The sequence below is a fragment of the Crassostrea angulata genome, chromosome 8 (genome assembly GCF_025612915.1).
Source record: "Crassostrea angulata isolate pt1a10 chromosome 8, ASM2561291v2, whole genome shotgun sequence".
NCBI lineage: Eukaryota > Metazoa > Mollusca > Bivalvia > Ostreida > Ostreidae > Magallana > Magallana angulata.
In genome coordinates, this window is record NC_069118.1 from 4,190,986 (window position 1) to 4,214,118 (window position 23,133).

General features: G+C 36.0%; 1 protein-coding gene across 3 annotated transcripts; it reads right to left on the reverse strand.

The window, feature by feature from the left end:
• Positions 1-1,446: 1,446 nt before the first annotated feature.
• On the reverse strand, positions 1,447-21,215 carry LOC128157925 (uncharacterized). Of its 3 annotated transcripts, XM_052820598.1 has the most exons (4): positions 21,092-21,215; positions 10,463-10,562; positions 1,802-2,017; positions 1,447-1,711 (listed from the first exon to the last, which is right to left on the reverse strand). In XM_052820598.1, exons 2-4 carry the CDS (start codon positions 10,548-10,550, stop codon positions 1,542-1,544), a joined length of 474 nt encoding a protein of 157 aa, XP_052676558.1. In that variant the 5' UTR covers positions 10,551-10,562; positions 21,092-21,215; the 3' UTR covers positions 1,447-1,541. The 3 variants fall into 3 exon arrangements, 2 of the variants coding, with proteins under 2 accessions (XP_052676558.1, XP_052676557.1); XM_052820597.1 differs by lacking the exon at positions 21,092-21,215 and having other exon boundaries at positions 10,463-10,631; XR_008239884.1 differs by lacking the exons at positions 1,802-2,017; positions 21,092-21,215 and having other exon boundaries at positions 10,463-10,631.
• Positions 21,216-23,133: the final 1,918 nt, after the last annotated feature.

Below are 23,133 nucleotides of genomic sequence, written 5' to 3' on the forward strand. Positions count from 1 at the left end.
GGTACTATGAATTACAGGGATGCTATAGATATTACAACAGAGATCATTTTTTAAATGATACTGGAGATAAACATGTTGTTTTGTGAATTAAAAATCCATCCTATACATAAGGCAAAAAATTATTTTAATGTATTAATGTATATTATTTTCTGGTATTTTCCTAACTGGGTTTCACTGCAAATTCAAAATAGGCAAAATAAATTTTCTGTGTTTATATATTACCCTAGGTGTCAGCATGCAGTGATGGTTCAATACTGAACAATGAGAAGACTTAATATAAAAAATGGCCCTATTGACTTCTTGTATTGTACGATGCAAACAAAATAATAGTTTTCTGGACATGTACAGCAACACAAGTTGTAATTGCACACTGGTAGTCATAGAAATAATAAAATTCAAAATGATTGCAAATGCATTAATTACAATGGTAAAGTAAGGTATCCAACATTATTTTCAATATATATTTGCATTTCACGTAAAAAAAAAACGTCGTTTACGCAAAATCTCCCCCTTAGCCAAGTTGGTAAGGGGGAGATTCTCCCACATAGCAGCTTTGAAAGGTTAACAGGTATGGATATTCAGCGAAATTTGTTGAAAATAGCTTGTTTGATGCGTAAAATTGATATTATATTGTGGAATAAACAAAAATTTCTCGAAGTATAAGCTATATTTGGGCTCGGGTCGAAAACGTGAAGAGGATTCAGCAAGCCTAGCCCTCTGTCACGTTTTTTTTAACTCGCCTAAATATAGCTTAGTTCATATATTTCAAAACAGTAACCATGTATTTCATATTAATGACCCTTAATATGTATTTATTACTTAAATATGTCTGAATGTTTAAATTATACCATACAGATCACCATTTTGTCTTTGTCAAATAAAAAATAGCCATTATCTGACAAACTGGGAAATTGGGCTTACAAAAAACAACTTTGATAGGACCCCTGGAACAAACCAGAAGGTAGGAGGTTTTTTTATTTGACCATTTGATGCCTTTTAGCAATTACTTTAATATGTATAACAGAAAAAGAAATCCCTAGGGCAGAAGTTTAAAAAAAATGTGCAAAATTGATACATTTCAAGCAAAATCTCATAGGGTCCTATGAGTTTATTTCGGTGTTGTGCTTTTTTTCATATATATATATATATAATAAATCTGTATACCAAATATCATCTCAATACGTACAACCTCTGCGACGATAATGAACAGAACTATTGGTGGACTGACCGACAGACAGACAAACGGACCACAGCAAAGCAATATGCACTTCCTACTTTGAAAGGGGGGGGGCATAATTAAGGAGTTCAGTTGCGAAAAATGACAACCAATCATTTTGGACGAGAAAGTAAAATTAAGGGAACACTTTCAAAAGCCTTTATTTAAAGACAAGATTCTTCAAATATTATAATATTATCATTCATAGATAGAAAAACAGTTTTGTTTTTTGTTTTTTTTTTTGAAAGTTTAGATTTCTGAATATCCATTTATGGATAGATTGATGTTGTGTTTTATACAATTTGTGCAGATTAGTTACATTCTTTTATTCAGAGCAGAATTTTGTCTTGCATTCTTCTACATCTTTTTTTTCTTTGTATTCCTCGCAAAAGGCACATAGAGGATCTCCAACTGCATCTCCAATTGCTGTAGATTGTTCCCTAGAGTCAGCTTCTCTAGTTGCTGTAGATTGTTCCCTAGAGTCGGAGTAGGAACCTGAATAAGAAAAAAACTTATAAAGCAACTGTTACATGTATGTGAATTTGAAAAGTGTATTCCTCCGGATAATGCATAAACCTTTCCAACCTGATTTAGTAGCTGACGTTTTGCATTTTAGAATCTTTGCACAGTAAGTTTTACATTCTAAGGGTTTTTCCGACGTAAAACTTTGACAAATTTGACACAGATCTTGGCGTTCTTCAGTAGATATCATTAGAAGTGCATTCCTGGGCGATGCAATACTATCTAGCGAACGAGACGGTTGTTGACGCCCAAAAACCAATTGGTCTGTAAATGGGTTCTCTAAAAAAACCAAAACACTGCTTTAATATTTTCTTAGTTAAGGTATAAAACGAAATTTACTTCCGCTAAGTTTTCGATTACAAAACTAACCATTATTATAAGAATGTATAAATATAATATATAACCTGAAATTTATCAAAATATATATCCAAATAAGGGCACCGCTAAGCGGAGCATCCCCTGGCGACATGAGTTATTGTGTGTGGGATGCATTATTTAGGAATATACAGTTATGTAAATGAGGAGACAACATTCTACTAACCCTCCATTACTACAAAAACTACTTTTTCTTTATTTACCTGTACTAGATCTAAATCCAAAAAAATATCAAGTTGTTGATTTGAACTGCTTACTTTCACTTTGGTTTCACAGAAAAGCGGAAGTAGTTAGTCAAGTCGCACTTAAAATTTGTTTAAAACTGTGTTATTTTAACGATATATTAAAAAGTACTCAACTAATTGACTTGAAAATTAATAGGGTTTGCCCTTTACTATGCCGATTAAGTGTACGAAGTTTGATTAATATCCGTGCAAGGGTTTTCTTTAAACTTGCTTCCAAGCTAAACACACACACACATGCACAGCAGCGATACCATATCCCCTTCGCAACAAGTTGCGCGAGGGGATAATAATGAAGAGGATGAGATACATATTTCGGAAACTCCATTCAGAAAACACCCCTACATCCCTATTCATGTATACAGTGTAACTTCTCCGGGAATTTATCGTGCTGCTTAACACCTCGTGCTGGGGTTGGACCTGATTTAATTATGAAGGTTTTTTTTTAAGATTTTGGTCACCTGAATTATTAGGTGACTTATTGCAATTGGTGTTCGTCTGTTACTATTTTTTAATGTGAAGCACTTCTATGGTAAGAGGAATCAAAATTTAGTAACTCGTGGCTTTACCACCCGCGGGGCCTCTTTGGTGGGCCAAACATAAACGCAAAAGGTCAGATTTTTATATTCAAGTATCTTTAGCGTGGGGAGAAAACTAAATGAATGGTAAACATTATGATTTTCATGAAGCCCTCTACCAAAATTGTGAAATTAATGACCATGCACTGGGGTAAGGGGTACAGACCCTAGATGGGACCAGTGTAGCCTTTAGTAATCAAAGTAATGACTGGAATTGATTTTATTGATTATTTCTATACTTAAATCAACGGTTTGTTATTTTGTTTGGCAAGAAGTTCCTTACCTGTATATGAAAAATTGCGTATATTTTTCTAATATGAATTATCAGGCTTTTCCAAAAAGAATTCCGAGCTCATGTATAGACGGGAAAACCCAACATGCATCATGCTGTGTAGTATTTAGGGATAAAGTTAACGTCATTAACCTATATGATATGTATAATAATAGCAGCATTTACCCCAGCTACATGTAGTAATCGAAGTATTTCTAAATGATTGTTTCCAAGCATATACGACCACAAAAATATCTAAATGTTCATACCATTTAAAATCGGACTGTTTCAAGGTATTTATAAATAAGTTTCAATGAAAAACAATGCTTTTGGATACATTGGTTCGAATTTATGTTATTTTTAAGTACTAAGTCTTGTCCGCGGTAGTAATTTTCGTTGAGCTGTGTTTCACTTCCGATTTGCCAAAGTAACTGCACAGGAAACTAAAACTCCCTATACTTATAAAACCTTATAAATCTTCGTCAGTACTCCCATGTATATTTAAGACAAGAGGCCAATTGGCCTTAACGGTCACCTGAGTAGCATATAACTTGTCGGAGAGTCTCATATATGCATTTAATTAATTAGGTTTCATTCTGGAGTAGAAAAATTAAAAATTTGTAATGGCGACCACTTCCCTGCCTGAACTCTATAAAAAAGAACTATGAAACTTATAATTTTGGTGAAAAACTTAAAGATCTGGTCTACAAAATTTCTTTCAGGTGTGTGGGAGTAAAGAAGATAATTTTTAAACACTATATGCAATAACACCTATACATCCATTTTGGCCCTGCCCTAGAGTCAAACCCATATTCCAGGGGACATGAAATTTAAAATTTTAGTAGAGGACTTCCTGGTAAACATAATTGAGAATTTAGTTTTTCATACAGATGTGTGGGAATAGAGAAGAAGATTTTTAAACATTATATGCATTAACACTATATCCCCCCCCCCCCGTCCTGAACCCCTGACCCAAGGGCCATGATTTTCACAATTTTGGTAGAAGAGTTAGTGGGCATCATAACCATGTATTCAGTCTTTTGTCCACATTTGTTTTGCCTCGGACTAGAATGTCGCGACGTCATTGGATGAAACGCGTCACGTGGCTGCCTTACAAATTTCTTTAAAAGGCAAGCGTCAAAATTTATAGCGCAACATGGCGGACGTAACGTTATTTGAACTGATTTTCTACACAAACGTTTGTTTACTTATCGAACTTTAGGTCCTCGACAAAACAAAACACTTATTAGGTTTGTTACTGACTGTTTAAAGAAATTTGTGGGGTCGGTAAAGTCCATAGAAGGCTCGGCTCCGCCTCGCCTTCTATGGACTTTACCGACCCCACAAATTTCTTTAAACAGTCAGTAACAAACCTAATAAGTAATAGTGTGGGAGTAAAGAAGAAGATTTTTAAAGATTCAATACATTTTTACTACATGGCCTATTGGCCCCACCCTAGAGCCTGAACCCCTGACACAGGGTCATGAATTTCACAATTTTGGTAGTAGGTTTCATGGACATCATAATCATGCAATTAGTTTTTAACAAATGTATATGGGTGTAGAGAAGAAGATTTTCTAAGATCTAATACATTTTAACTATATGGCCATATTGGCCCCTTCCTAGTGCCTAAACCCCTGACAGAAGGGTCATGAATTTCACAATTGTGGTAGAAGGCTTCATGGACATCATAATCATGTTTTAATTTTTAACAAATATACATGGGAGTAGAGAAAAAGATTTTTTTAAGATTCAATGCATTTTTACCACATGTATATGGCCATATTGGGCCCACCCCAGAGCCAGAACCCCTGACCCAGGGGTCATGAATTTCACAATTTTGGTAGAGGGCTTCATGGACATCATAACCATGCAACTAGTCTTTTTCTCACATGTGTGGAAGAAGAGGAGAAGATTTTTTAAAAAATTGGATTTTTTGCATATTTGGCCCCACCTGTGGTGCCCGGGGGTGGTAGAGCCATGAATTTCACAATTTAGATTCCTCTTACCATAGAGATGCCTCACATCAAAAATGGTAACAATTGGACTTGTAGTTCTTAAGAAGAAGTTAAAACTGTAAAATTGTTAACGCACGACGACGGACAAAAACGAATATTCTACTACAGTTATTGCCGAGATCAAAGAGATGCCGCAGACATTATTCTCCAATATACCACGAACGTCATCAGTAAATTATCAGATCAGAAATACCTATTTGTCTCGCTCTGATCATGGAATTACAACTTCAAACCGTAAAAAGTTTTAAAACCATGTCAATTTCACGTGTTAGTTCCAGTCAAAACAATGTGTTTTGCCTCAAATCTTTATTTATAACAGATCTTCACTGCGTGTTTTTTACATAAAATATGTAACGTGTAGTAGTAATTATCGTATTCAATTGCCCTTAAAATATTAAGAATGTGATTCAAAGATATTTTATAAATAAGTGAAGAGTATTAAAATCCTAAGAAAAAGTCTGTCGTCTGCATGTGATTCCTTTGATCGTACACATTATAACATTACCAACAAAACCGTTGGGGTTACACGGAACAGCCGTCAAAATGACCTAGATCGTCTCTCTATAGGAAAAACGATCTGTAGAAATAATGGGTTATTAGTAGAATAGAAATAAAGTTCTTGTTTTCGTAAATGTTGCAGGTAACGCCGAGGCTTTTATATTTCAAACAGCATTTCGAGACCGAGGAGGTTATTCTGCAACATTCACGAAAACTTCGTAAGCAATAGGTCACCTTAGTTTACTCAGGTGACCTAAATAACTGAATACATTGTTTGTGAGGCCCTCTCGTTAGATTGTGAAACTCATTACCCTATTACAGGGGGTCAGGCCCTTGGATGGGACCAATATGGGTATATGGTAAAACGTTATAAAATCTCAGAATTTTTTTTCGAATTTATATTTGAAGAAAACCAAATGCATGATTATGATTTCAACTAAATGCCTGGTTATGATGCCCATGAAGTTCTCTACCAAAATTGTGAAATTCATTGTCCTTGGGTTAAGTATTCAAACCCTAAGGCGTTGGCCACAGTCAAATTGTATTGATCTAAAAATATTTTCTTTACTATCATAGTGGTGGGAGATTAAATCATGCATTGATAAAAGCATAATGTCTTGATGTTAAATCGTAAAATTCACTACCAAGGCCATGTGATGGAAGTAGAGGTTTTTAAGGGGGGAGGAAAGATAAATATGGTCACAAATTAAACATTTTTTACTCTGCGTGATTGTTGTGAGTCATACGTTACAATTTAACCTCATCTTGTAGATTAGATGGTAGATTATCATTGGCCATATTGAATTAAATATGTCATCTATTTTAGGAAATGTGCATTGTACAGTTGTAGACTTGAAGAAATAGGCTGTATGTATTTTGCGTGCTTCTCCCCTTAGAGCTAAAGTATAGATAATCCGAGATTACCCCAACTCTCAAACCCAAACCCACCTCATTCTTATGAATTAATGTTTTTGAAAATATCAAATAATAACAGCAGGGAGTCAGAGGTTAGGGTTTATACTTCAAAATGAAGCTTAAACTGTGAACAGGGGACTCTATAAGTCCATCTAAGGGCTATGGTGCTCGGTCGACCGTCAAGGCCTGTGGACCTCTTGCAAATTCACTGCGTTGCACATGACTTTAATCATCTTTTTGTCGTTTTGTGTTGACAGGGCTTTATCCCAACACTTTTTCTCAACAAGTAGGGCCTGTCCGCCTTGCGTTTTAGTTTACTTGGTTACCATTTTCCTAACGGTTTGAGCAAGTTAATATGGATTATGTGCATTGCGTCCCATGTATTATTTTTATATTGACTGCTTCTGCCAATTATGTTGTGTATTTATTCGTGCGTTTACTTTGTCGGCCTTATTTTTAAATCGTCCATTAATCAAATATGCAGCTTTTCAGTCCTTGTCTGTTATTGATATTTCATTGTCTTATTCTGCCTAAGCTTAAATTATTGTTCAGTAAAGAGTTATTGTAAGAAGACTTTAAAGCCCCCTTTGCCCCGAATTTGAGGGGCCAGCCCCTTTTTCTTGATATCAAATGAAAGCCCGTGCAAAGTAAAACAAATTTGCGTTTCATGTTTTGAGAATATTTTTAAACATCGAAAGTTATTACAGAAAATGTGCAAAAATTTCGTGGAAAAATTTGATGTTATTTTTCAGGTTCAGGCGAGCTTCGAGGCCTTTAGCATTTTTCATAATTGGAAGCAAGGGGGTTTATTATCCATCTGAGTTTAGGTTTTAGGGCCTCTTTGGACCGGGTAAAATCACCAGCACGTTCTTCCTGATATCAGTTTCTGTAGTTCAATTGTCTAATTTTATGATACAGACACGGCTTCTAAAGTGAGTAAACCAATTTACTTATTCAATTCTCTTTCTATTTGTTTATTAAATAGTCCTGGGATAACTATGTTGTTTCAATGTGTTTTATTTGTAATTTGTATTGTTTGAATGTCCCTTTCGTAAGTTATTCGTTTGTTATGTTCGTTATATAGTTCAGTATTTCTTTAGTTATCTATTGTCGTGAGTATAGTATATTCATAGGGCTGCCGTAATTTGAGTAGTAAATGTGTATGTCGTGTTTAGTGACCCTACAGTGTAATTGGCAAGTAAATGTCGTTACAGTATTTTAAGTTACGGGTAAAGTAATTTGGTTTATTATTATGTATCGTGAAATGCAAGTAAATGTAATGCAGCGCTGCCACATGTACCACGTTGTCTCACTGTTATGTACGGCGGGTCATGTGGGTCATTACTTGTATGGAACTTTATGTGTATGTGTAACTTAATGTGTATATTCTGTGTACGCAGGTCCCGAATAGCGAATACCGAGTAGTGTTAGTGTACAGGAATGGAGTGACCTGTGAAGTTTGGTGTACCACTGTCCTGACAACTATCAGCCCATGAATTTGTTCTCAAATTTCGTGTTATATAAATTGTGAAAACGTTACTTTTGGTGTTTTCCTTTATCAATTCTGGAGATGTTTTGAAGCCTGTCGGCCAGCCTGCAACACACACACACACACACACACACACACACACACACACACATATATATATATATATATATATATATATATATATGCCGTTAAAAGATATTTTTGTGTGGTCCGATATGAGCTTGATGCATGACCTACCGACATCATTCAAGGTCGCTGCATATCCTTTGATCACAGGCACTAAATGTATGTGGATGATGTATGAGCCAGATTAAGGGAAAAAAGATATGCTCCGGACAAGGATTTTTCATATAATTCTCCTATGACCTTCAATTTTTATAATGAAAATTGGTTTAAGGTCACAACACATCCTTTACTCCAAAGCTCTGTTTATGAGCCAACTTGGGCTAAGTGGAAAATATATATGCTCTGAGAAAGAGAAATTTTGGTGGTCCGATATGACCCTGCCCTTGACCTACAAACTTTATTCAGAGTGACTGCGCACCCTTTAACCATAGACACTCCGTTAGAGAAGTATGAGCAAGATTGGACCAAGGGTAGAGGAGATTATTTCCCGGACAAGATGTTTATATTTCATTCTGCTATGACCTTAACCTTAGACCTAGAAACGTGGTTCAAGGTCACTGCACACCCTTTACCTAAAGGCACTGTTGGTAAAGTTTGAGTCCGACTGGGCCAAGGGGAGAGAAGATATGCTGCGGACAAGCGATCTCGGACGCACAGTTGGACGAAAAGACGGACGGACAGACTGATCACTATAGGGCGCCCGCAGAGCGGGGCCTTAAAAATGTTAGTAAGAATGGTAAATTTTGAACTTTGAAATTTTTGCCCAGAAAACCGATGAAGCTAATGGTCTAGAGACTATGACTGTCAGGTAACAATGTGTGAACTTAATGATGAAGTTGTACATTTCATTTTTCAATAGCATTGATTATTACCCAAAGGGATTGCTGCAACATCTGCAGTTGTACATCATGTTGCAGTCATGACTTCATTCACAACACATATGACATATATCGTGGATTAATGAGCGTCGGCGTTTAATTATGACGTATTATTCGGATAATCAATGATCCATACATTTACTAGCTTTTTGTTGCAAATTGCTGGAAAAATCTTGTTTAGAAAGAATTGTTTTTTCAAATTTTATTGTCATTTTCAAAATTATTACAAGAAATCAAAGAAACAAAGTAATTTTTTGGGGCACTCACATACCCTTTCATACACTTGCACACATAACTATGGTTCGCTACAAAATACTATCTTAAAAAATTAATGTAAGCACTGATGAGTGTTGCTCTTTTTGCAAAGAAGATGTAGAATCAATTCCACATGTATTTATGAAATGTTTAGAAATATCTTGCTGGATTGCGCAATAAGATATTTAGTTGGGTCAGCCAGGTATCACATCAAGTCCTGTGGTTACACAAGTGGAACTTGTTTTTACAGTCAACCCATTCATTTTGTACAAAGACAGCTAGCCTGTAGAACATTCTCTTCTATTGTTAGCTATACTGTTTATATGATTGTGTAAAGAATATTCAATTGGCTCAGTTTTGTTCATAGTTGAAAAAATTCAGAAAAGTAATTCAATAAATATTAACGATATATACAACATGGAATTCTTTAAGAAATAGCTTGAAAATAAAAAATAAAAATCTCTATAAAAATCATTTATCATTGTATGGCTTTGTGGTTTTCCCATTTTATAGTACAACACGTATCATAGGTAGAAGAATTGTTTGTATACCTTATTGAGCAATCTAGCAATTCATTAAAAAATATTAAGTTGGAAAGACCTCTATTTGTTCAAGAACAATTAGCCTACTAGTGTTGTGTATTTATTCGTACATTTACCTTTTCGGCCTTATTTTTAAATCGTCCACTAATCAAATATGCAGCTTTCCAGTCCTTGTCTGTTATTAATATATCATTGTCTTATTCTGCCTAAGCTTAAATAAATTAAAGTAAACTCAAATTGCGGAAAATCCACTGCATACCACAATCTAATATACTTTAAACTTTAATATAAAAAAAACTTAGCACAAGTTCAGTCGAACCAACTACATATTGTACATGTATATTAGGACAGAAGCGTGATGTAATAATATTGCACAGACATTTTAAAACCGGCCCGATCGCTATGTACAAATTATTCGAGTCTCTTAAAAGACAACAATGATTTTAGGTAGAGATGGTGAAAATTGTAAAAATTTAGAGAAGACAATACTGTTGATGATTAATTAGGGAAAACTTAAATAAAAAATAATAACCTTACCTTGTTGAATTTGTGGTGGGGCAGTCCAAGAGGGTAAGGCAAACACAACAGATGGTACGAAAATAAAAATGAGAACGGACGTCGACATCTTCCTCTATTGCTGTTCATAAATAATGAACCCCACGTAATTTAAAATTACGTCATAATGACTGCAAAAAAATTATCACATGACTTGTGTAATTTGACAGCTGTAACAAGCATTGACAATGCGGGACTAAAAAGAAAGTGTTTGTCGATTTATTTTCTTAATTCAAGGTGGTATTAGATTTTTCCTTCTACAGAATGACTTATTTTGTACTTTAGCAATCATTTATGAGACTATTAAATACACACAACTTTTCGTCTACTAGTGGTCACCTGAGGTACAGCCATTTTAACCAAAGTACCTTTACCAATCTCACTAATCTAGATGATGCATGTTCTTTACTCTAACAATGCAGTTACTTTGATCGCTTTATGTTCCGTAAATTCCAGTGCTATGTAGAAAAGGCGATTATTTTTTAGTTTATCTAAGGTCACTTTGTAACCACAGAGCCTACTTATTTGACCAGTATCCCTGATCCTTGGGTAAATTTCACAATTTTGATAACGGTTCATTGTTTATTCTGGCTATGCACCTTGTCTGTGGAGTGTCTAGAATTAGAGAAGATAAATGCATAATATGTGGTCATTAATTCGCAGTGTCGATAGAGATCTTCCTGCTCAACTTTACTATGCACTAAATTGCCTGATATATGCTCTTTGTATAGAGGAATATTCACAAAATTAATATTAGGTTGTCAGCTTAATGACTAGAAGTGGATGAGAAGATTTTAAATGTAATAATTTTTATTCACTATAAGATCAAAAGAGTCCTACCCGATCACCACCGCTCCAATCGAACATTGTTGGACCTCTCCGGCAGCGATCGGAAAAACACCTCAAAAATATAACATAACCGTCCAGGACACTCCTTATCTGTTGAGGTTAGAGCTTAGCTGCATTAAATTTAGGCATATATACTGAAATATTTACATTTTCAACTGCCTTTGTCTGTAATAACATAAATAATCAATTTTGAACCCTAAAACCCAAAAACTTCACTACACTTTTCTTTGTTTTGTCCAATGAATGTACCTAGTACTTTTGTACAATCAAAGTTGATCTTAATTCCATGTATTGTGTTTTCTGTTCCTTTCAAATCGCCAATAAACAAACATTATGTTTTATCTATATTTAACGACATGCCAGAAATCGTATTAAAACTATTTATACATTTTAACGCAGCCTTTAGTGATTGTTTGTCTCTAAGCGGTAATGTAGCGTCTTCTGCAAGTTGAATCAATTTTATTTCTTTTGTCATATATTGGGTTTTGAAACCAGCATAAATTTGTTTTTCATAATGTATAAAGATAGTATTTCAGTTATAAAAAGATATACTAGAGCAGAGACAGGACATCAATGCATAATGCCTCTATTCATGGAGCATGTTTTTGTAATCCATCCGTTATTTTTTAATCTAAATTTTGGTTCGTTATAGAGTATGAATATCCAGCTGAGGTAGTTATCACCAAAGTTAAATCTTTTGAGAGTTTCAAAAATAAAATTCCATTCAACAGAATCAAATGCTTTTTTTAAAATCAAGGAAAAGAGGAATTCCATTATAATTTTCATCTTCGCAATAATCAAATATATCATGTATGGTTCGAACATTTATCCCGATGTATCTCCCTTTGATATAAGCAGATTGATGAACACGGTCTATTACTTTTTGAAGTCTATTTGCTAAAACAATAGCGATTATTTTATAATCCGTGTTTGTGAGACTTATAGGTCGATAATTTGCAAGATTGTTTTGTCCCCCTTTTTAAATATAAGCGCGATTAAGGACAGCTTTTGTGAAGAATTCATATTTTTATCATTAAAGGTTTGGAGTAGACAATTATAAAACCGAGTTCTAAGTTCTGGCCAAAAAGTTTGATCAAGTCCAGGTGACTTATTTAACTTTACATGTAACATTGTAACTGCTCTATCACATTAATTACCGTCTTCCTTGGAAGACGGTATAAAGAGTTGAAATAATTTTCAGTCTCCGGGCTCTGCACTTCCTCTCCTTTGTGATTGGTAGAAAATACATGATGTGAAAATTTACATTTACATCATTGGTTGAAATGCTGTTCCGCACAAGGGAGATAATTTTCTGATGATCTTTTTCACGTACGACTTAACAAATTTCGTAGATTTCAAATCTTAAAAAGTGAGAAAACGAAAAAGCTATACAAATTGATATGAATGATTCTCAGTCTTAGATTTTCAGGTCCAACTAGTTAAAAGTAATATTCTATCAAATCTATTAAAATTATTTGTTTTTCTTCTAATATTGTTCGTTCATATATTCTTACAAAAAATGTGATTTAAAAAAATGATGCGGTATGGCTAATATCGGTAAAGATATTTGCACCTTAGATAGGTAAAACTAATATCAGTTAAACAAGATGCTGAATGCAGAGGTATAACCTTGATTTCATCAAAATAATACAAGTCTACGACCCTTCCTAAGATCTCTTTTACCCTACTTTAGTCGATCTCAACTTAGAAGCTCGGGTACGCATTTCTCAATTTTAGACACGCAGGCTTAAAAGACACATTATGACATAAAAATGTTCCATTAGCCATGCTATTGAGAGGAAGGTGACATTCATATAAAAAAGAATAAACTGTCTTTGATAGCTATTTGGTGTTTATGGTTTGCTCTAAAGACGGTAAGCTTTTTTAAAAAGCTAAACTTGTTTATTGTAGGGAATTGTTCCAAAGATTGTTTTTCTTCTTTTAAAATATTTCCAAAATGTACTTTATCGAGATAGGACTTGATTTTATTTTCATGAATGCCTATAGACTGATAGAGTTCTGTATTACACAGTTCCCCTAAAATGTCAGTACTTTAAGTTATGAATTCTTGTCCTTTTCTGATGGTTTTGATATTGTTGTTATGTACCATATCTGTAATATGATAGTCTGACCAGAATTCCGGATCGATAATGTTCGACCATGTTGGTACCGTATTTAGTAGTTTTAGTTTTAGTTTCCGGTTATGAAATAAAAAGATGGAAAACTCATCACGAGTTGTGACCATTTATTCCTCTCACATCTATCGTCTATTTATCATAAACATCGATACCGGAACTTGGTGGAGAATCATTAACTGTTAATTTACACCCGTTATTTCAACAAGGCCGTCTATGATGGATTCACAGAAAATTCATATTACGAGATTTTCCGGCCATGTACACGAAGACCCCCATAAGTTCCTCGATGAATTGGATAGCTACCTGATACTTCACGGCATTAAAGTAACATCGACAGACCGTAAGTGTGCTGCTTTTCACCTACATCTACGAGGACCGGCTTTGTCCTGGTACCAACGACTGGCCGACACAGTAAAGTATAACTTGAATAATTTGCGTGCAGCTTTCCTGGCACAGTATAACAACAACCGTTGTTTCCACATTGACGTTGAGAAGTTCCACTCATTAAGATTGCAACCAAATCAACGCATTGAAGACTTTTATGCAACAGTGGTCGATCTGGGAACGGGATTGGAGGTTGCTGACAGAGACATCATGCACCGTTTCATCGCGGGCCTCCCAGACCAGCTGGCGTTTTTCGTTCGGGCAGGCCGACCCATCGATTTGACCCAGGCTTTTGAATCCGCCCTGTCTGGCGCCGCAAGTGGTTACAGGAAATCTGACCCTCCAGAGTTCCTCTGCTGCCCCAGAGATTTGTACTACCATACCTATGGCTGCTGCTGCCACATAGCCCTCCATTGACAACCTCGTTAGGAAGATTGAGTTGCTCTCTACTCAAGTAGACGACCTTCGTCAGCTTAACTCTCGCACCCAGGACCGCCACATCCCACGAGGAGGATTCCGGCCAAGATCGCAGCATCAACATACAGAATCCGTCTCTGGACTGACGTGCTCCAAGTGTCGTGGCAGAGGTCATGATCATTCGTCATGCAACTGGAATGCAGAGGGTCGATACGCTCCGGACGTGAAGTGCCAGCTCTGTAAACAGTTTGGACACAGCGCAGTGAAGTGCACCCAGCGAAAAAACTAAGCAGTCCCAGGAATGACGCCCGCCATCTTGGGAGTTTATGCGGACAGCCGACTCGTCCATGTCAGGGCACTCATTTATGTGTTCCCCTCGAAAACAAACATTATATGACTTGTCAATCAAATGCATATGATTTAGATGATTCATGTAATCAAAATTTATTGTCTGATAGTGAACCTGTTGGTTATTTGCTGTATTTGTTTTTACACTTTAATGACTTTAAAGTTGCAGCTTTGTTAGACTCAGGAAGCACTACAAATTTGATGTCTTTTTCGTTGTACAGTCATTTGCCAAAATCAGTTAAATCTGCTTTGCGACCATTATCATTTGACAAACTAGAGTTAGCTAATGGTTCTTTGATTACCATGCTTGGCACTACTAGGGTGAAGTTGTACGTGCCTCGGCTTCACAAACACATGCATGTTGTTTTTCATGTACTAGAGCAAACATCTCAGCCTGTAATTCTGGGAACCCATTTTTTTGGCCCAGTCTGGTATTTCACTCAGCTTTTCTGAGCCTAGTAAATGTTCAGATATTATTTACCACAGAAACTATAAAGTTATCAACAAGACTGCAATTGTTTTGTCCCCAGAATCCGAGACTGTTGTGTTTGGTTCTATTTCTGGACCTTGTTTATATCCAGGTGTCCATGGCTTGTGTAAACACCATAATCTAGCAACGTCAAAGGTAGTGTCATGCAAATGTATTGGTGTTGTTTCTGTTGAGAACACTATTCCTGTGAAATTGCTAAATGCTACAGACACTACTATTGTTATTCCTAAAGGTACCAAAATTTCTACATTTACACCTTTAGATAGCACATTTTGCATTTCTCCTGTTCATAATTTTGATCCCAATGTTTGTAATCATGCAAGCATGCAAGATGTGAATGGTGTATGTAAAATTGATGATTCTGAGAAATTGTTTGATGAATTTCAATTTGACAATGATATCCTCAGTTCAGGTGAAGTCTTTGAAAAGTTGTTTGTTTGAAAATCATGATGTTTTTGTTACAAAATTATCCCCTCAACTTGGGAAAACTACTTTAGTTGAACACAATATTCATCTAAAAGACAATTTTGTTCCCAAATTGCAACGTCCTTTTCGTCTGACCCCTGACAAGAAAGAAGTGTTACCACATCAATTAGATGAACTGTTAAAACAAGGTATCATCTCTCCTGTTTCAGAGAAAGAGGACCTACCTATCACTAGTCCTGTAGTTTTAGTACGTAAGCGCAATAAAAATGAGCAGGAGTTCACACCTGGTTCTAGGGAAGCTAGCTTGTCGCTGTACAGATTCTGTGTTGACTTCCGTTACCTTTATTCTCAAACAAAGGAATTTCAGTATCCTATAGCCGACCTACAGGAGTTGACGGAATCATTTGCTGACAACCCTCCAAATTACATTACATTCATAGACTTGTCTCAGGGATTTTTTCAGCTTCCTATTGCCACAGCTTCCAGTAAGCTTGCCGCTTTCAATACATGTTTTGGAACTTACCAATTCAATCGACTTCCAATGGGTCTTCGCACATCCACAGGCACCCTACAGTTGCTCATGGATAGGATATTCCATAGACTCTCATATATCTCTGTGTTGTGCTACTTAGATGACTGTCTTATTTTCTCATCCACTTTTGAACAGCATCTTAAAGACCTTACCACAGTATTCCAAAGATTTCGTTAAGCCGGACTGAAGTTAGGACCTAAGAAGTGTGTTTTTGCTCGTAGAGAATGTGTATTTTTGGGACACTTGATATCAAGAGATGCTGTTCAGGATTACCCCATTCCAAAGAGTGCAAAAGAACTTCAACGATTCTTGGGACTCCTAAATTGGTTTCGTAAATTCATACCAAATTTCAGTGCTATTGTTAAACCCCTACATGAACTTTTGCATAAAGATGTTACTTTCCGGTGGATGCCGAAGCATACTCAATCAGTGGAAACCCTAAAACACAAACTCCTCCAGTCATCTGTTTTGGCTTTCCCACGGTTTGACTTGCCTTTCGTTCTGTCTGTGGATACTTCCTCCCATGGTATTGGATACATGCTATACCAAATTCTACCACCAGAGGATTCCCATGAAATGAATTCGCAAGTTCGTGTGATCAGATTTGGATCAAAGGGCCTCTCCCGGTGGCAAAAATCTTATGGACCAACAAAACTTGAACTGCTTGGCATGGTGACTAGTATTATGGATTGCGCACAGTACTTACGAGGACACAGATTTTATGTTGAGTGTAATCACAAGGCTCTGGCCCCTCTCTACAACAATCCACTGAAAGGCGCGTTATACGACCGATGGTTGACACTAATGCAGCAATTTACTTTTGAGATAAAGTACAAATGTGCAAGAGAAATGAGTGTCGCAGATGCTTTATCTAGGATTACTCATGAGGATGAACACAACATCCTTCATTCCAGTCCTGAAGAGGATGATGCATTTTTTCCATATGTGCAGGACAACGTTGGAAACAGCACACAGGGAAAAGGAATTCAGTTTTGCGATTTCCTACAAAACAAGACTGACGTAAAGGCTAACAGAGCTACAATTGTTCAACTACCAGCTGTTCATCCTGGGACTTCACCGACTGACCAACAACAGTTCAAACCCCAAAGAGTCTTCACAAAAGGCCGTTGTAAACGTGTGCGTAACAATTCGCAAACCAACAGTTACAGTGATCCATATGATGCCGACACTGAAATAGATTTGCATACTTCTCGCGTGAAATATAGTGTTTATACAGATAGTGACTGTAATGTGAAATACTCTATAGACACAGATAGAGACTGATAATTCCCACAAAGATGATAAATTTATGTGCACAACTGATATTGACAGTACAGTGACACATGTTGATAATTCTAACATTTGTGAATTGTACAGTGACGATACAGCAAGCAAAGATGTATCCTGCAGCGATTCACATAACTCGGCTAATGTTTTACATACAAACAGCAGTGATAATTCTGTTGACCAAGACTTACCTTCACAGTTAAAGTCTCTGGAGTTGTTTAAGAAGACTCAATACACTGTGAATGATCTCAGTGCATTACAGGCTGCTGATGAGGAGTTGTCTCCCCTCATACAATACATTCAACATGGAACTCTACCAGCCTCTCAAAAACAGAGTCGAAAGTTTATGTTGGAATCAAGTGATTACTTATTAATTGATGGTGTTCTGTTGAAGTCACGACATGCTAAAGCTAAACGAACACTGACTATGACACATTTTCAGATAGTTCTCCCAGATGTCATGATCAAGACCATCATTAACCTGTATCATGACTCACCACTTTCGGGACATTCGGGAATTCAGGACACTCTGGACAGGTTAAGGGAGCACTACTTCTTCAAAAAGATGGGCCAAAAAGTAGCAGATTACATCCGGTCATGTTTGGAATGCCAAAAACGAAAACAGACTAAAATACCCACCAAATCGGGCATTACAGCATTTCAAACACCTACTAAGCCGTTTGATGTATGGCAAGTTGACATTTATGGACCACTCCCTATCTCCAGCAATGGTTCGAAATACATTTTTACAGCTGTGGATATCTTCAGTAAATATATGTATGCTGAACCCTTAGCATCTAAAGATGCAGTGACGGTGTCTACTGCTTTGATTCGGACATTTTGAGCCTGACCTTCAGCATGTTCCTTTAGACTTACACCGCTATGTTCAGAATTGCAGTGAAAAGTTGACGGTAATGCGCGAGCAGGTGCTTGGAAACATCCATATGGCTCAAGACCAAGTGGTCTCGCGATACAACTCAAAAGCATTTCCACTGAATTTACAAGTAGGTGACTATGTACTTTATCAATGGACCCAAAAGGACAAGGACAGAAACTACAACACAAGTTTGAAGGACCTTTTGTTGTACACAGCATACCTAGCCCACATATGGTCACTCTCAAGGACCCAACCACCAATATTTGCCGCAAGGATACTGTACATATGGACAGGCTAAAAATGGCTTTTGTTCGTGAACCTTCACCTATGCCATATTTCATGGATAAAGTTGTTACTCGAATTGAGACACCAATTCCAGAACCACCCCAATCCACCTTAGAGTTTACACAAGCGACAGGACCATCCCAGGATAGGCACCTACCAACCAAAGTTGTCTCAAAAGAGGCAGGATTATCCCAGGATAGTGCGTCGCTACCCACACCTATCTCGAGACCAAAGGGTTCTATTCGCAAACCATTACGTTTCAGGAATTCAGACCATACAGCTGGTGACATTGTTTCCTCGGACTCTTCAAGTCAGTTTAAGATCAAACGAGTTATTGGTCAAAGACTAGTTGGTGATGATGCACAGTATAAGGTCACTTTGCGTGGAGAACCCTCCCATAACTCGTTTTGGGTTTCTAAAAATGACTTGGATGCAAAGGCACGACAGCGTGTTAACATGCATCCCCCACCATTACTTGCTTAACTATTTTTTTACATGTATTTTTGAGCACATTGCCCTATAATGTGCATGTAGAACATAGACTGTTTTATCTTGAGATTATACATTGTATTTTCAACTTGTGTCTTTTCATTTTGATACATATTCAAAACCATTTTTCATTTTTATACTATAGCACTGTAAGTATAGTACTTTGCTATTGCTGAAACTTATGCTTTTTCAGAAAATCACCAATGTGCAATGTTTACTTTTTCCATGAATTCTAGCTTTCAAAATGTCAGTGTGTTACACAATTGCATTTACTTAATTGTATCTACATTGTTTACTTGGCATTTGCAGATTAGTTTTCTTCTTAATGTACTCTGATTTGAATATCATGTTGTGTAAATGTGAGAGTGTTTGATGGGCCCAATGAATGGTGTATACATGTTTCGTACATTTTATTCACTTCTGATTTCATTACTATAGAATGTCCATTTCTTCAGGTTGACTACCATGGAATACTAGTATTACTAACAATGGAATTATTTTTTTTTGTAACAATGTACTTTCATCGGATGTCCATATTTCACCTATTGTTGAGATTCACTTGATCTTTATCATTTATGTCATTTCTTGATTTTGGAATTCTGGTCTTTGATGTTGTTTCAAAAAATTCTCCAATTTTTTTTTCACACGGCGGGGATGTACCATATCTGTAATATGATAGTCTGACCAGAATTCCGGATCGATAATGTTCGACCATGTTGGTTCCGTATTTAGTAGTTTTAGTTTCCGGTTATGAAATAAAAAGATGGAAAACTCATCACGAGTTGTGACCATTTATTCCTCTCACATCTATCGTCTATTTATCATAAACATCGATACCGGAACAGTTATTCTAATGTGCTGCCTCTAGCTTTAGAAAATAAGAAGTCTTTAGAGTTAATTTCTCCTTCAACGATCCACTTTGCGCGTGAACGTATAAATTAGAGCACCTTTTGTTTTCTTATCGATAAGATCTAAGTTCCTTTTCTAATTGCCGTTTTTGTTTATATTTATTGAATTTGTGTTTGACCCATCTATTTCACTCAGTTTATTTTCAATTTCCTTAATCTTAATTTTAAAGGATTTATTTATCATTTTACTTTGATTTATTGAGTATTCTTTAATTTTGCTGTTTAGAGTATCCCAGTCTGCGTGAGCATTGCTACTTGTATCAAAATTCCGTATAAGTTGTTTCATCCCATTTACAAACTGATTTTCTTTTAGAAGGGAGGTGGTCAATTTCCAATATCCGGGTCCTCTTTGGTTAGAATTGATATCAAAAGTTACTTTAATACATTTTTGGTTAGACATTCTCGTTCCCCCAGAGTGCGTACCAGGTATCTCTCGGAGTACAATGTTTTTTACTTAATATGCATAGGAATCTAAGACAAGAACATAGTAAATGCGGCTTTTGGGTACGTTTCCCTATCACACCAGGTGTATCCTATATCCGTGGTCTCAGGGTAGACCATGCATCAATATTAAACTGTTACCTGTTAGTATTTTTTAAACGTCTTTATACTTTGATCGTCAATAATTTTTTCTAGGTTGCAATTAAAATATCCGGCTATATAGATATTTTCACTATTTATAGAGAATTTTCGAATCCATGAATTTATTTTTTCAAAACACGTTTATCGATCATTTTGATTATTTGGGACGTAAATATTTATTATTGAAAAAGTTTTGTCTTCTAAAATATAGTTTAAAAAAGTATCCTTCCATCATTTGATTTATTTGTATCAAGATTTTCTAATTCAATATTTTTCTTAAACACGAGATGCCTCTGTTAAATGGCGAATCAGAAAAATTGTGTATCGAGTTTCCAAACCACCTTGCATTATACTTAAATTCATGTTTTTCGATAAAATGTGTTTCCTGTAATAATATTAAATCAGCATCAATGTCATTTAACCATGTGTATAATTTTGTTCTTTTTTCTAAGGAGTTAAGCCCTCTACAAGTAAGTGACAAAATGTTTTAAAAAATCCATTGATTAATTACATGTGTGCATTTTTGACTTAACACGTACAGTTACACTTGCGATTATGAAATTTATTAATAATTAGGATCTGATCTTCTGGTTTCTTACCAAGTGTTTCCTCTGCGTTGCGTTCGGACGTCGTGATCGGCCAATGTCGGTAAGAATTTGACCCATGATGTTTTTGCCTGGCCATGCCTTCATCTCTGTGTACATTGTGCCTTTTTTGTCGAGCCCGGATCCCCAGTAGTCGTCAAAAGCGGCTTCCATGAGTAAAGTGGATGACCCAGCTGCAGAGGATCTTGTCTCTGAATTCAATCAGTTGATCGAATTTGGCCTCTAACACCTTACGCATAATGCCTTCGCGTTGATTTTATGGAGGGTAAGCGTGTTCAAAAATCCAGACCTGTAAACTTGTTAATCCGAATATGCAGTCGTGTTGGTGTGTTAGCCTGAGTATGAATGAGTGTAATTTTGATCGTATAACCTTTAAAACTCAGGCATAAACACTTTAGAGTTGACCCCGCAGGCCTTCAATCTAATTTTTCCTACAGATGCACAATATTGCTGCTGTAAAATGCTGTTTGTTATTTACATGTTACTTGCCACTATAATACACACTTTTCCTCTGTAGTCTCTGCATTGATATTTCCGTTTTCTTAATAGCACGGCTGACATGTTACACATCGACAAGTGTAAAGTCTACAAGTTTGTGGAATTCTGACATGACCATATATGGAAACAGTGACGTCACCGAAAAAAATATTAGGTAGGCCTATTGAATGTATCATCTCTGGATAACAAACTTTCTTATCTAGGAAGAATGATTTTTTGAAAAATAAATTATGAGCTTGGTGTACACCTGATCAAGAGAATTTATAAAAGATGCGAGTGAAGAATTCGATCGGCTTCAGATATCTTCTTAGAACTGGAAAAAAAAATACATAAATTTATAAGAGTACATGCAACAAATTGTTAAAGTATAGAGCTCGGCCGAATAAAGAAAATATCCTTATCGCTATCACAAAGTTTGGACAAGACACCCCCCCCCCCTGCGAAAAATTACACGGGGTGGGTCAGCTGGTCATTTAAATAACCGAGTTGCAAAGTTATCAATAAGAAAAACAAACTATATTTAAAGGCAATGGTTTTAAGAATTTGATTAATGTGAGACATAAGAAGCGACACATTCCAAAGGTTAAAGGTTAACTGTCGTGAAATTAAAATGTGTATAATTTATTTTTAAATAAGTTTAAAATTCGTTTTGGCATTATCAGCAACATACAGGGAAAAAGCCTATATGCAGATGAAAATATGCAATTTTTTTTATTTCAAGCAATCATTACGGGATATGAGTATGACGTCCTGAATGTCGGTTCTATTAATGAAGTTGGTTGATAAAAATTTTTCCGGAGAACTATTATAATACAGCATTACAGCCACTCGTGAACATGTACTGTTTACCATAAAGCAGCTACTTAATTTTGTAAAATAATCGTCATGCAATACAATATGTACGTTTTTTAAAATAATTATTTCTATATGTAAACAGATAGCCATGCTATGACCTTGAATTGCTAGTATTACATATTGGTCACTTATGTATACCTAGGTACTGCGCACTGAATGGTGGTAATGTTAACTAACAGAATGAACTCTGTGACTCTTGTAGCACTGCGTAGTATTCCTAAATGATGTTATAAACCAGGTGAATAATACGGGCTTAATAATATCCAAATTGAAAGTTTATAAACAAGTGCCATATCTGGCGATTCTGTGTCTGCAACGATATCCCTAGTACTCTATATTGAGTCATGTATTGCATATTCTATATATTAACCTTTGTAACCTTTTATGCCATGTATGAATGAACGTATTATGAGTAAGTGATGCCTCATACCTAGGTGGGGGACTCGGAGACTCAGGACTCGGAGACTGAAATCCTACATCCGTACTCTTTGATTGGCAGTTTTGACAGTTTTGTTACTTTATTTAGAAAAATTTAGAAATTAGCGCATTCGTCACATCGGCAACGATTTTTATATACATAAACCTCTTCCTGTTTGGTTCAGTTTCAATCATACCTCAATCATTTTTCTTAAAATAATACCGGTATTTTCGATAGAAAAATGTCGTTCATTAAAAGCTTATTA

What these genes read in the sequence shown, in the direction of transcription:
- LOC128157925 (XM_052820598.1), bottom strand. Translation starts at nt 10,550, where the DNA reads ATGTCGACGTCCGTTCTCATTTTTATTTTCGTACCATCTGTTGTGTTT. An exon ending in CCCACCACAAATTCAACAAG is followed by an intron (nt 2,018 to 10,462) that starts GTAAGGTTATTA and finishes TGGTTTTTTTAG; the next exon opens with AGAACCCATTTACAGACCAA. An exon ending in AACGTCAGCTACTAAATCAG is followed by an intron (nt 1,712 to 1,801) that starts GTTGGAAAGGTT and finishes TTTCTTATTCAG; the next exon opens with GTTCCTACTCCGACTCTAGG.